This window comes from Aotus nancymaae, unplaced genomic scaffold (genome assembly GCF_030222135.1).
Source record: "Aotus nancymaae isolate 86718 unplaced genomic scaffold, 86718_ANA_hifiasm-v0.15.2.pri h1tg000057l, whole genome shotgun sequence".
NCBI classification, from domain to species: Eukaryota; Metazoa; Chordata; class Mammalia; order Primates; family Aotidae; genus Aotus; species Aotus nancymaae.
The window spans coordinates 61,904,634-61,918,222 of record NW_026988471.1 but is presented as its reverse complement, the minus strand read 5'-3'; the positions used below and the strand labels follow the sequence as shown (position 1 = coordinate 61,918,222).

Genomic DNA, 13,589 nt, shown 5'->3' with positions numbered 1-13,589 from the left:
TGGGACAACAAGATTTTCAAATTGACAGAATAAAGAGAAAAGTTCCACTGGGATATGTGAAAGTTGTTCTGTAATCTTACTAATGAGGGAGTTAGCAGAAATTGTACTTAGTATTTAACTCATATATTAATTGTTTTTAACAGAACTGCTGGAGCCCTTGGACAGAGGGGATATGCTAAATGAAGCTTTTGTTGGCCTGTCTTTAGCACCTCAAGTGGAAGACTCATTTCCAGATAACCTCCCTCCCTCTGGTTCATCCCACAGACATACTATACGACAAAGAATACTGAATGGCTCTTCTAACAGGTAAGAAAAGTTGAACTCAGGAAATCGCTTCATAAAGTATTTAGACCTGTTCAATTTTGAACTAATAGCAAAGCAAGAGTATTTCAAAATGTCAAGGAGAAAAGTGTGCATTTTCTCATGGATCAGACTTTGCAGTAGTTTGGTTATTCAGAGCAAGCATAATGAATGGCAAAAGTGACTATAAAAATAATATTGCTGCAATAAATGTTATTTTAGGCCAAAATGAAATTACTATGACATATTGAATTCTGTTTGTATTCTGTTGTTTAATTGTAGGATTGTTAGATTACCTTTAATAAATATTAATTTTTTAGAATATGTAGTTTGAATTATAATTTATATAATCATATTTCTTTAATATAAGTTTACCACTGGTTTTTGAAATCTGATAGATGATAGTTTAAATATCTGTCCAGTTTGCTACATGGGGTTACTGAGAAGATAAAGAAGAAATATGAAATTTAAAAACTAGACAAAAGTAATGTTATTTACAGTGATAATTATAATATTAAGTATGATAATGATTCTCTCAAGCAAGGGTCAGAAAGCTTTTTGTGTAAAGGGCCAGACAGCAAAAATTTTAGGCTTTGCAGGCCACACAAACTCTTTTGCAACTACTCAGTCCTGCTGTTACAGTAAGAAAAAGTGGCCACAGACAATATATAAATGAATGAAAGTGTCTGTGTTAGAATAAAACTTTATTTATAAAAATAGGCAGTGGGTCAGATTTGGTCCCTGGTTTATGGATAACATTCCTGCTTTTGAGGATCCTATTTTCAGTAATTGTAAAGAGGCCATATTAAAAAATTCGTATATATGAATTATACATACCCACCTATAATACCTTCAAGAAAAATTCCTCAAACTATACAGGCTAACAGCAAATAAAGAGGTGGATGATTTCCAAGTAAGAAAGTGTTTATTTGGATGTCAGCAAATCCTCTCCCCAAGAAACAGATATAAAACCAGACAAAGCCACCATTTCTGGGCTCTGGAAATCAAAGGCAAACAAATTGAGAAGCATTTATTCATGCAAAATTGCTGAACTTCTAGTAATAAAGTAGAAGTCTCTTATTTTCTTGCCTGAAGCTGCTTCCATCCTGCCCATTCTCAAACTAGTTCTACCAGGGTAGGACTGGCTTTGAAAACCAACAGCTGACTTGATTTGGAGCTGAGGGTGGAAAAACTCTGCCTAGCAGCATTGTCAAATAAAAGTAGCAAACAATTGTCAGTAAAAGTGACAAACTTGATAAGAAATGAACAGAGAAAGCCAAAGTTCTGCTCACTTGATTAGGGCAAGTGACAGAATGGCAAACCAGCCAAAAATTCAACAGAGACATCCTGGAGATAAGAAAAACAAAGAGGGGCTAAGTAAGCTTTCCACAATCTTTTTTTCTTTTCCTTTTTGAGACAGAATTTCACTCTTGTTGCCCAGGCTGGAGGGCAATGGCTCGACCTCAGCTCACTACAACCTCCAGCTCCCGGGTTCATGCAATTCTCCTGCTGGGATTACAGGTGCCCACCACCATGCCCGGCTAAATATTTTTTTTTTTTTTTAGTAGAGATGGGGTTTCACCATGTTGGCCAGGCTGGTCTTGAACTCCTGACCTCAGGTTATCCACCTGCCTTGGCCTCCCAAAGTGCCAGGATTACAGGTATGAGCCACCTCGCCCAGCCCACAAATTCTTGATGGGATTTTATGACCTCTCATTTTTTGGCTTTCTCTTGTCTGGTATTTTCCTCCTTATGCTTCTTCCTTCCTTCACACCCAAATGCCAAAAGTGCCCCTCTCTTTCTGACTTCCCCCCTGAGAAGCTGTTCTTCTTGAAAACTGCCTCTTCAAACTGCATGGTACTTTATAGCATCTTCCTTATTATAGTCCATGCTCCAGTGTACCAGAGTATCAGGAGCTAGAGAGATCATGCACTGGCATTTGGTGTTTATTTTTTCCATTTTATTTACAATTATTTTGAAGTTTGGACATTTTCTGTCTTCAAATCATGCTAAGAACATGATTGTCATATAGTTTCATTTTTCCTTTTATAATGTTCTATATTGTTTATAAAAGAAGTATTGGGAAATAGAACATAGGCAACTGCTATTATCTTCAGCTACCTAGCAATCTTACCTCTTTATTTTTTTATTTTGGGGGCAGGGTCTCGCTCTGTCACCCAATCTGGAGTGCAGGGGTACAGTCATGGCTTACTGCAGCCTGGACCTCCCAGGCTCAGGTGATTTTCCCACCTCAGCCTCCCGAGCAACTGCAACTACAGACACATGCTGCCATGCCGGGCTAATTTTTTTTTTTTTTTTTTTTTTTTGAGACAGAGTTTCACTGTGTCCCCAGGCTGGAGTGTAGTGGTGCAATCTTGGCTCACTGTAGTCTCCAACTACCTGGTTCAAGCAATTTTCCTGCCTCAGCCTCCCGAGTAGCTGGGATTACAGGCATGCGCCACCACACCCAGCTAAATTTTTTTGTATTTTTAGTAGAGACAGGGTTTCACCATGTTGGCCAGGATGGGCTTGATCTCCTGACCTTGTGATCCGCCTGCCTCTGCCTCCAAAAGTGCTGGGATTACAGGCATGAGCCACCGGTGCCCAGCCAAATTTTTGTATGAGACAACCACACGCAGCTAATTTTTTATATTTTCTTCTAGAGATGGGGTTTTGCCATGTTGCCCAGGCTGGTCTTGAATTTCTAGGCTCAAGTGATCCACCTGCCTTGGCCTCCCAAAGTACTGGGATTATAGGCGTGAACCACACCACACCCAGCCTAACTCACTATGCTTACTACAGGATAGATCAAGTAAGCAAAAAGTAACAAGAAATAATACCTAAACAACATAATAATGTAGATATTATGAATATTCATCAAATTCTATTCCTTGATAACAGATAATACATTTTCTTCCTAAGAATTCGTGGAATATTTACAAAAAACATACATTAGTTGCCAAAAGATATCATTAAATTTCACTAAATATTAAAAATACTCTTCAATCACAATGTAATACAACCAGCAATGTTTAGCAAAAACCTACATGCCCTTCCTTATATAAATTTTAAAACTTTTTATTAAACAACTTTTGGATGAAAGAAGAAATACAACATCAATGTAATTATACTTTCTTGTAATTACTTCTAATTACCTCTAAGAAGTAATTATAATAAAACACTACACATCAGAACCTATGGGATGTATTTAAATAATAATCAGAGGAAAACTTATACCACTAAGCAGTTTTACCAGAAAAAAAAAATAAGGGAACTAATTCTAACTCAAAAGCTTTAAAAAAACAAAAACAAAAACAAAAACCAAGAAACTAAACCAAAATAAAGCACGAGGAAAGTAATAATAAAGATAAAAGCAGAAATTAATGAGGCAGATCAGGGACTGGCAAACTTTTTCCTAAATGGTTTCAGAGTAAATATTTTAGGCTTATGGACCATATGTTCTCTGCTGCAACTATTCAACTCTGTTGTAGCACAAAAACAGTCATAGACAGTACATAAATGAATGCATGTGGCTATGGTCCAATAAAACTTTATTTACATGGAACTGGAGGACATTAGGTTAAGTGAAATAAGCCAGGCATAGAATGACAAACTTCCCATGTTCTCACTCATTTGTGGGGAGCTAAAAATTAAAACAATTGAACTCATAGAAATAGAAAGTATAATAATGGTTACCAGAGGCTGTGAAAGGTAATTGATGGTTGCGGGGGAGATGGTTAATGGGTACAAAAATACAGTTAGATAGAATGAGTGAGATCTAGTATTTGATAGCACAATGGGGTGATTACAGTGGACAGTAATTTATTGTATATTTTAATAAAAATGAGTATAATTAGAATGTTTGTAACACAAGGAAATGATATATCCTTGAGGTGATGGATACCTCATTTACCTGGATATGCTTATTACACATTGTATAACTATATCAAAATACCTCATGTACAGCCAGGCACCATGGCTCAGGCCTATAATCCCAGCACTTAGGAAGGCTAAAGCAGGTGGATCACTTGAGGCCAGGAATTCAAGACCAGCCCAGCAAATATGGCAAAACCCTCTCTCTGCTAAAAATACAAAAAAATCAGCCAGGCATGGTGGCACACAACTTAGGTAGGCTGAGGCATGAGAATTACTGAAATCTGGGAGGCAGAGGTTGCAGTGAGCTGACTGAGCTCTTGCACTCCAGCCTGGGTTACAAAGCAAGACCCTGTCTCAAAAATTTCATGTACCTCATAAATATATGCACCTGCTATGTATCCATACAACTTAAAAATTAGCCAGGGTGGCAGTGGCTCACACCTATAATCCCAGCACTTTGGGAGGCCGAGGCAGGCACATCACAAGGTCAGGGGTTTGAGACCAGCCTGGCCAGCATGGTGAAACCCCGTCTCTACTAAAAACACAAAAATTAGCCAAGTGTGGTGGCACATGCCTGTAGTCTTAGCTACTCGGGAGGCTGAGGCAGGAGAATCGCTTGAACCCAGAGGCGAAGGTTGCACTGAGCCTAGACTGCACCATTGCACTCCAGCCTGGGCAAAAATTAAAAATTAAAAAAAAAAAGAAATTTCCAAAGCAAAAAACAAACCAAACAAAAAACTTAACTCACAAAAACCGGCAACTGGTCAATAATCCACAGATTACTGACACCTCAGGTAGAAGACAAAAAAAAAAAAAACTATAGATGTAATTAATAAATCAAATCCAGATGTTTTTGAAAGAACAAAATAGACCAACTTGATCAAAAAAAGAGAAAGAAAACACAAACATACAAAATAAGAAATGGCAGAGGGAGGGAGGGAGTACTTAACTATTTAAACAGGAGAGGATTTTTTTTTTAATCTTAAGAGACTAATTTACAGATTTCTATGCAAATGAATTTGAAAACCTAGAAAACAACAGATAATATACTGGATAAATACAGATTGTCAAAAGTGTCCACCACTGAATTTAGAAATCTGAAGCATACCAATTTTCATAAAAGGAATAGACAAAGTTATTAAGAAATTACCCTGTAAAAGAGCAAAAGGCCCAAATGACTGAGTAGAATTCTATCAAACCTTCAAAGATCTGATATTCCCAATGCTCTATAAATTATTCCAAAGCATTGAAAATAACTTTTCCACAGAAAAATGACAAGCCAATATCATTTATGGATATCAGTGTAAAAATATTAAGTAAAATATTAGTGAACAAAATCCAACACCTGGATCCACCCTGAAAATACAAGGCTGTTTTTAGTGTTACCAAATCCATTAATTTCATACACCACATTAATAGATCTAAGGCTGATAAAAATCACACAGTTATTTATATAGATGTTGAAAAAGTCTGTGACAAAATTCAGCTCTCATTCCTGATGAAAACACAACAGGAATTGAAGGATACTTACTTTACATAAGAAAAAATACGTATTTTTTTATTTCTCTTTTAAAGTTTCTCACTTTGTCTCATATACTGTCACATATATAAAAGGATTCGAAAGTGATTGTTTTTAAACTCATTCTTCCAATCTCTGCCTTTTAATTTAAGGGTTTAATCCATTTATTATTAGTGTAATTACCAGTAAGTCAGGATTTACATCAGTCATTTTGCTATCATTCTCTACATTTCTTGTAGCCTTTTATTACCTCTATTCCACACTTACTGCCTTCTCTTGTGTTAAGTAGGTATTTTAGTACCCTTGTGATTTCTTTGGAGGCTTTTTCTTTTGTGGTTCTTAATTTAAATCAATTTTGTTTGTTTTAATATCAATTTAACAGTAGTATATAAAAACTTTGCTTCTGTATTGTTCCACTCCTCTTGCTCCTTTGTGTTGTTATAAATTACATCTTTATACATACACATTTGTGTGTAACAAATTTAAGACTTAAACATTGTATTGGTCTGTCCTCACATTCTTATAAAGAAATACCTGAGACTGGGTAATTTCTAAAGAAAAGAGGTTTAATTGGCTCACTGTTCTTCAGGCTGTACAGGAAGCATGATGCTAGCATCTGCCCGGCTTCTGAGGAGGCGTCAGGAAACTTATAGTCATGGCAGAAGGCAAACAGGGAGCCAGCACTTCATATAGTCAGAGCTGGAGGAATAGAGGGCCTTGGGGGGAGATGTCATGCACTTTCAAACACCAGTTCTTATGAGAACTCACTTGCTATCATAAGAACAGCACCAAAGGGACAGTGCTAAGCCATTCATGAGAAACCACTCCCACAGTCCAGTAACCTCCCACCAGGTCCTACCTCCAACTCTAGAGATTACAATTTGACATATTCTCATGTCAAATTTGATTGGATGGGGACACAGATCCAAACCATGTCATACAGTGTATAAACAAAGTGAATGATCCTAGGACTAAATTAAAAATAATTAATTAGGTACAGACCTAAACTAGTTCTTATATTTCAAATAAGTCAACTTCTCTGGTTGCCTCAATTTTCTCATTTATATTAGGTTGTTCTTTCCAAGGTCTAAAGTTATTTATTGTAGAACAAATAAACCTTGTATTTGCAGCAAGTATATCTATTTTGATAGTTACAGCTAGAAATTAACCACAATACTGGTTGGTTTCCTGCTATTATAACAAACCAGTATTGAATTCATACATAAGAAACTCCAAAGAAATATGATACTGTTAAAAGTTATTAAATTTTGACATGATTTCATTTGATTCATATCTAAGCAGTTTAGTGGAACAAACCAAAAATACTCATCTATTCAGAATCCTGGTGTATGCCTATAAACAATATAATGGATGAAAATTTTCAGTGTTTAAAAATGTCAACAGAATGCCTGGCAGTAGACTTATCAGAGGAAAAAAAATTTACAGCCTATAATTCATGAAGATTAGCTCAAAACAAACTATCCCTGCCAACAGAAAATCTGACAATTATTCTGTTGTCTAATTTGGCTCAGCCTAAGTTGACCTTCTTTATTCATCTGTCTTTTAATTCTTGTTAACTTGGCATATGAGGAGAACATATGCCATATGTCTAGGAAGTCCATTTCTGTATCTTAAACTGAAATAAATGTAGAATATACTAAGCATTTCCAGTGTGTTGAGCTCTTAAGGTAGCTTTAATGTACATTAGATAAAACTGTAAGTTCAATTGTGCCCACCAGATGTTTTATGTTTGCTGCCTGTGAATCTAGAAACTCACTAGAGCCATCCTTTTCTAAGCCTTGGTATGATTAAATGTGGCTAATTTTAGAGAAAATAAACAATCTTAAGCTCTTATAAAACATAAAAATAAGGGTATCATCAATTTGGAAATCTAAAGAGGTTTACAAGTTTTCACTGACTCTATAGCTACGTTTAAGAAAACTGATAATTTGAGAAAGACAATGGGAGTTGAAGAACAAAGATTTCCATCTTTTTCTCTAGCTAATCTGGCCTATTGTCTTTGTTTCTTTTTCTGCCCCACTAAAGCTTATTGAGAAGGAAAAGGTATATTTTATTGTGGCTTTTTTTTTTAGTTATTTTTTTTTCTTTTTTTTTTATTGCATTTTAGGTTTTGGGGTACATGTGAAGAACATGCAAGATTGTTGCATAGGTGCATACGTGGCAGTGTGATTTGCTGCCTTACTCCACTTCACCTATATGTGGCATTTCTCCGCATGCTATCTCTCCCCAACTCCCCACCCCCTGCTGTCCCTCCCCTATTTCCCCACCGTATATAGTGCTCCCCTACCTGTGTCCATGTGTTCTCATTGTTCAACACCCGCCTATGAGTGAGAACATGCGATGTTTGATTTTGTGTTCTTGTGTCAGTTTGCTGAGAATGATGGTTTCCAGGTTCATCCATGTCCCTACAAAGGACGTGAACTCATCGTTTTTAATGGCTGCATAATATTCCATGGTGTATATGTGCCACATTTTTCCTGTGCAGTCTATCATCGATGGGCATTTGGGTTGGTTCCAGGTCTTTGCTATTGTAAACTGTGCTGCAATAAACATTCGTATGCATGTGTCGTTATACTAGAACAATTTATGATCCTTTGGATATATACCCAGTAATGGGATTGTTGGGTCAAATGGAATTTCTATTTCTAGGTCCTTGAGGAATCGCCACACTGTCTTCCACAATGGTTGAACTAATTTACACTCCCACCAACAGTGTAAAAGTGTTCCTATCTCTCCACATCCTCTCCAGCATCTGTTGTCTCCAGATTTTTTAATGATTGCCATTCTAACTGGCATGAGATGGTATCTCAATGTAGTTTTGATTTGCATTTCTCTAATGACCAGTGATGATGAGCATTTTTTCATGTTTGTTGGCCTCATGTATGTCTTCTTTTGTAAAGTGTCTGTTCATATCCTTCGCCCACTTTTGAATGGGCTTGTTTGTTTTTTTCTTGTAAATCTGTTTTAGTTCGTTGTAAATTCTGGATATCAGCCCTTTGTCAGATGGGTAAGCTGCAAAGATTTTTTCCCATTCTGTTGGTTGCAGATTCACTCTACTGACTGTTTCTTTCGCCGTGCAGAAGCTGTGGAGTTTGATTAGGTCCCATTTGTCTATTTTGGCTTTTGTTGCCAATGCTTTTGGTGTTTTGGTCATGAAGTCCTTGCCTACGCCTATGTCCTGAATAGTTTTGACTAGGTTTTCTTCTATGGTTTTTATGGTGTTAGGTCTTATGTTTAAGTCTTTAATCCATCTGGAGTTAATTTTAGTGTAAGGTGTCAGGAAAGGGTCCAGTTTCTGCTTTCTGCATATGGCTAGCCAGTTTTCCCAACACCACTTATTAAACAGGGAATCCTTTCCCCATTGCTCGTTTTTGTCAGATTTGTCAAAGATCAGATGGTTGTATATATGTTGTGTTGCCTCCGAGGCCTCTGTTCTGTTCCATTGGTCTATATCTCTGTTTTGGTACCAGTACCATGTTGTTTTGATTACTGTAGCCTTGTAGTATAGTTTGATGTCCGGTAGTGTGATGCCTCCCGCTTTGTTCTTTTTGCTTAGAATTGACTTGGCTATGTGGGCTCTCTTTTGGTTCCATATGAAGTTTAAGGTGGTTTTTTCCAGTTCTGTGAAGAAGGTCATTGGTAGCTTGATGGGGATAGCGTTGAATCTGTAAATTACTTTCAGCAGTATGGCCATTTTCACGATACTGATTCTTCCTAACCACGAACATGGAATGTTTCTCCATCTGTTTGTGTCCTCTCTTATTTCGTTGAGCAGTGGTTTGTAGTTCTCCTTAAGGACGTCCTTTACGTTCCTTGTTAGTTGTATTCCTGGGTATTTTATTCTCTTTGTAGCAATTGTGAATGGCAGTTCGTTCTTGATTTGGCTCCCTTTAAGTCTGTTATTGGTGTATAGGAATGCTTGTGATTTCTGCACATTGATTTTGTATCCTGAGACTTTGCTGAAGTTGCTTATCAGTTTCAGGAGAGTTTGGGCTGAGATGATGGGGTCTTCTAGATATACAATCATGTCATCTGCAAATAGAGACAATTTGACTTCCTCCTTTCCTAATTGAATACCCTTTATTTCTTTTTCTTGCCTGATTTCTCTGGCTAGAACTTCCAGTACTATATTGAACAGGACTGGTGAGAGAGGGCATCCTTTTCTAGTGCCAGATTTCAAAGGGAATGCTTCCAGTTTTTGCCCATTCAGTATGATATTGGCTGTTGGTTTGTCATAAATAGCTTTTATTATTTTGAGATACGTTCCATGAATACCTAGTTTATTGAGAGTTTTTAGCATAAAGGGCTGTTGAATTTTGTTGAAGGCCTTCTCTGCATCAATTGAGATAATCATGTGGTTTTTGTCTTTGGTTCTGTTTATGTGGTGAATTACATTTATAGGTTTGCATATGTTGAACCATCCTTGCATCCCTGGGATGAATCCTACTTGATCATGGTGGATGAGCTTTTTGATGTGCTGTTGCAATCAGCTTGCCAGTATTTTATTGAAGATTTTCGCATCTATGTTCATCATGGATATTGGCCTGAAGTTTTCTTTTCTTGTTGAGTCTCTGCCGGGTTTTGGTATCAGGATGATGTTGGTCTCATAAAATGATTTGGGAAGGATTCCCTCTCTTTGGATTATTTGGAATAGTTTCAGAAGGAATGGTACCAGTTCCTCTTTGTATGTCTGGTAGAATTCGGCTGTGAACCCATCTGGACCTGGGCTTTTTTTGGGCGCTAGGCTCTTAATTGCTACCTCGACTTCAGACCTTGTTATTGGTCTATTCAGGGTTTCGACTTCGTCCTGGTTTAGGCTTGGGAGGAGGCATCTCTCCAGGAATTTATCCATTTCCTCCAGGTTTTCTAGTTTCTGTGCATAGAGTTGTTTGTAATAATCTCTGATGATGGTTTGAATTTCTGTGGCATCTGTGGTGATATCCCCTTCATCATTTTTTATTGCATCTATTTGGTTATTCTCTCTTTTCTTTTTTATTAATCTGGCTAGTGGTCTATTTTGTTGATCTTTTAAAAAAACCAGCTCCTGGATTTATTGATTTTTTGAAGGGTTTTTCATGTCTCTATCTTTTTCAGTTCTGCTCTGATCTTAATTGTTTCTTGTCTTCTGCAAGGTTTTGAGTTTTTTTGATCTTTCTCCTCTAGCTCTTTCAATTTTGATGATAGGGTGTCTATTTTAGATCTCTCCTTTCTTCTCATGTGGGCACTTATTGCTATATATTTTCCTCTAGAGACTGCTTTAAATGCGTCCCAGAGATTCTGGTATGTGGTGTCTTCATTCTCGTTGGTTTCGAAGAACGTCTTTATTTCTGCCTTTCTTTCATTGTTTATCCAGTCAACATTCAAGGGAAAGTTGTTCAGTATCCATGAAGCTGTGCAGTTCTGGGTTGGTTTCTGAATTCTGAGTTCTAACTTGATTGCACTGTGGTCTGAGAGACTGTTTGCTATGGTTTCCATTCTTTTGCATTTGCTAAGGAGTGATTTACTTCCAATTATGTGGTCAATTTTAGAGTAGGTGTGATGTGGTGCTGAGAAGAATGTATATTCTGTGGATTTGGGGTGGAGAGTTCTGTAAATGTCTATTAGGTTTGCTTGTTCCAGGTCTGAGTTCAAGTCCTGGATATCCTTGTTCATTTTCTGTCTCGTTGATCTGTCTAATATTGACAATGGTGTGTTAAAGTCTCCCACTATTATTCTGTGGGAATCTAAGTCTCTGTAAGTCATTAAGAACTTGCCTTATGTATCTGGGTGCTCCTGTATTAGGTGCATATATATTTAGGATTGTTAGCTCTTCTTGCTGCATTGATCCTTTTACCATTATGTAATGTCCTTCTTTGTCTCTTTTGATCTTTGTTGTTTTAAAGCCTATTTTATCAGAGATGAGAATTGCAACTCCTCCTTTTTTTTTTTTTGCTCTCCATTTGCTTGGTAAATCTTCCTCCATCCTTTTATTTTGAGCCTTTGTGTATCCTTGCATATGAGATGCGTTTCCTGGATACAGCACACTGATGGGTTTTGACTTTTTATCCAATTTGCCAGTCTGTGTCTTTTGATTGGGGCATTTAGTCCATTTACGTTTAGGGTTAATATTGTTATGTGTGAATTTGATCCTGCCATTTTGATGCTAGCTGTCTGTTTTGCCCATTGGTTGATGCAGATTCTTCATTGTGTTGATGCTCTTTATCATTTGGTGTGTTTTTGGAGTGGCTAGTACTGGTTGTTCTTTTCTATGTGTAGTGCCTCTTTCAGGAGCTCTTGTAAAGCATGCCTGGTGGTGATGAAATCTCTGAGTACTTGCTTGTTCACAAAGGATTTTATTTTTCCTTCACTTATGAAGCTTAGTTTGGCTGGATATGAAATTCTAGGTTGAAAGTTCTTTTCTTTAAGGATGTTGAATATCGGCCCCCACTCTCTTCTGGCTTGTAGGGTTTCTGCTGAGAGATCTGCTGTGAGTCTGATGGGCTTCACTTTGTTGGTAACCCGACCTTTCTCTCTGGCTGCCCTTAGTATTTTCTCCTTCATTTCAACCCTGGTGAATCTGACGATTATGTGCCTTGTGGTTGCTCTTCTAGAGGAATATCTTTGTGGTGTTCTCTGTATTTCCTGGACTTGAATATTGGCCTGCCTTACTAGGTTGGGGAAGTTTTCCTGGATAATATCCTGAAGAGTATTTTCCAGCTTGGATTCTTTCTCTTCGTCACATTCAGGTATACCTATCAAACGTAGATTAGGTCTTTTCACATAGTCCCATATTTCTTGTTGACTTTGTTCATTCCTTTTTACCCTGTTTTCTCTAATCTTGCCTTCTCATTTTATTTCATTGTGTTGATCTTCGACCTCTGATATCCTTTCTTCTGCTTGGTCAATTCGGCTGTTGAAACTTGTGCATGCTTCGTGAAGTTCTCGTGTTGTGTTTTTCATCTCCATCAATTCACTGATATTCCTCTCTAAGTTGTCCATTCTCGTTAGCATTTCGTCAAATCTTTTTTCAAGGTTCTTAGTTTCTTTGCATTGGGTTAGAACATGTTCTTTTAGCTCACAGAAGTTTCTTATTACCCACTTTCTGAAGGCTGATTCTGTCATTTCATCACACTCATTCTCCATCCAGTCTTGTTCCCTTGCTGGTGAGGAGTTGTGATCCCTTGTAGGAGGAGAGGTGTTCTGGTTTCGGGTGTTTACATCCTTTTTGCGTTTCTTCCCATCTTTGTGGATTTATCCACCTGTCGACTTTGTAGTTGTTGACTTTCTGATTGGGTCTCTGAGTGGAAGTCCTGTTTGTTGATGATAGTTTTCCTTTTAACTGTCTGGCCCCTCTGCTGTAGGACTGCTGGAGGTCCACTCCAGGCCCTGCTTGCCTGGGGATCATTTGCAGCAGCTGCCGAACAATAAAGGTTGCTACCAGTTTCTTCTTCTGCTTTGTCCCAGAAGGATACCTGCCAAATGTCAGTCTGAGCTCTCCTTTATGAAATGACTCTTTGGATATACAGGGGTCAGGGAGCTGCTTCAGGAAACAGTCTGTCCATTATAGTAGCTCAAGTGCTGAGCTGTGAGCTCTGTTGTTCATTCAGAGCTTCTGGGCAGGTTAAGTTTAAGTCTGCAGCAGAACTCATAAACCCCTTTTTTTTTCCCCAGGTGTTCTGTCCTATGGAGTTAGGGCTTTATGAATTTCTGCTGTGCTGCTGCCTTTTTTTTTTTCTTCTTCTTCTTCTTCAGGGCTGCCCTGCCCACAAGGAGGCAGCCTAGTCACTCTCAGCCTGCAGATGCTTTGCTGATCTTCTGTGGGCTCCGACCAGCTGCCATGTGAACTTCCCTGCAGTCCTATTTATATAGGTGTAGTTAGAACTGCCTCAGCAAT

At 37.9% G+C, this 13,589-nt stretch overlaps 1 protein-coding gene across 10 annotated transcripts in view; it reads left to right on the top strand.

Annotated features, from left to right (window-relative positions):
- Positions 1–13,589, top strand: part of WDPCP (WD repeat containing planar cell polarity effector) — a 783,785-nt gene that overhangs the window by 708,738 nt on the left and 61,458 nt on the right. For 9 of the 10 annotated variants that reach the window (XM_064364171.1, XM_064364170.1, XM_064364169.1 and 6 more), the window contains one exon: positions 144–306. In XM_064364171.1, the coding sequence (XP_064220241.1) occupies positions 144–306 (163 nt within the window). Of the gene's footprint in view, positions 1–143; positions 307–13,589 lie in introns of those variants that run through there. The other variant, XM_064364176.1, reaches the window with a different exon arrangement.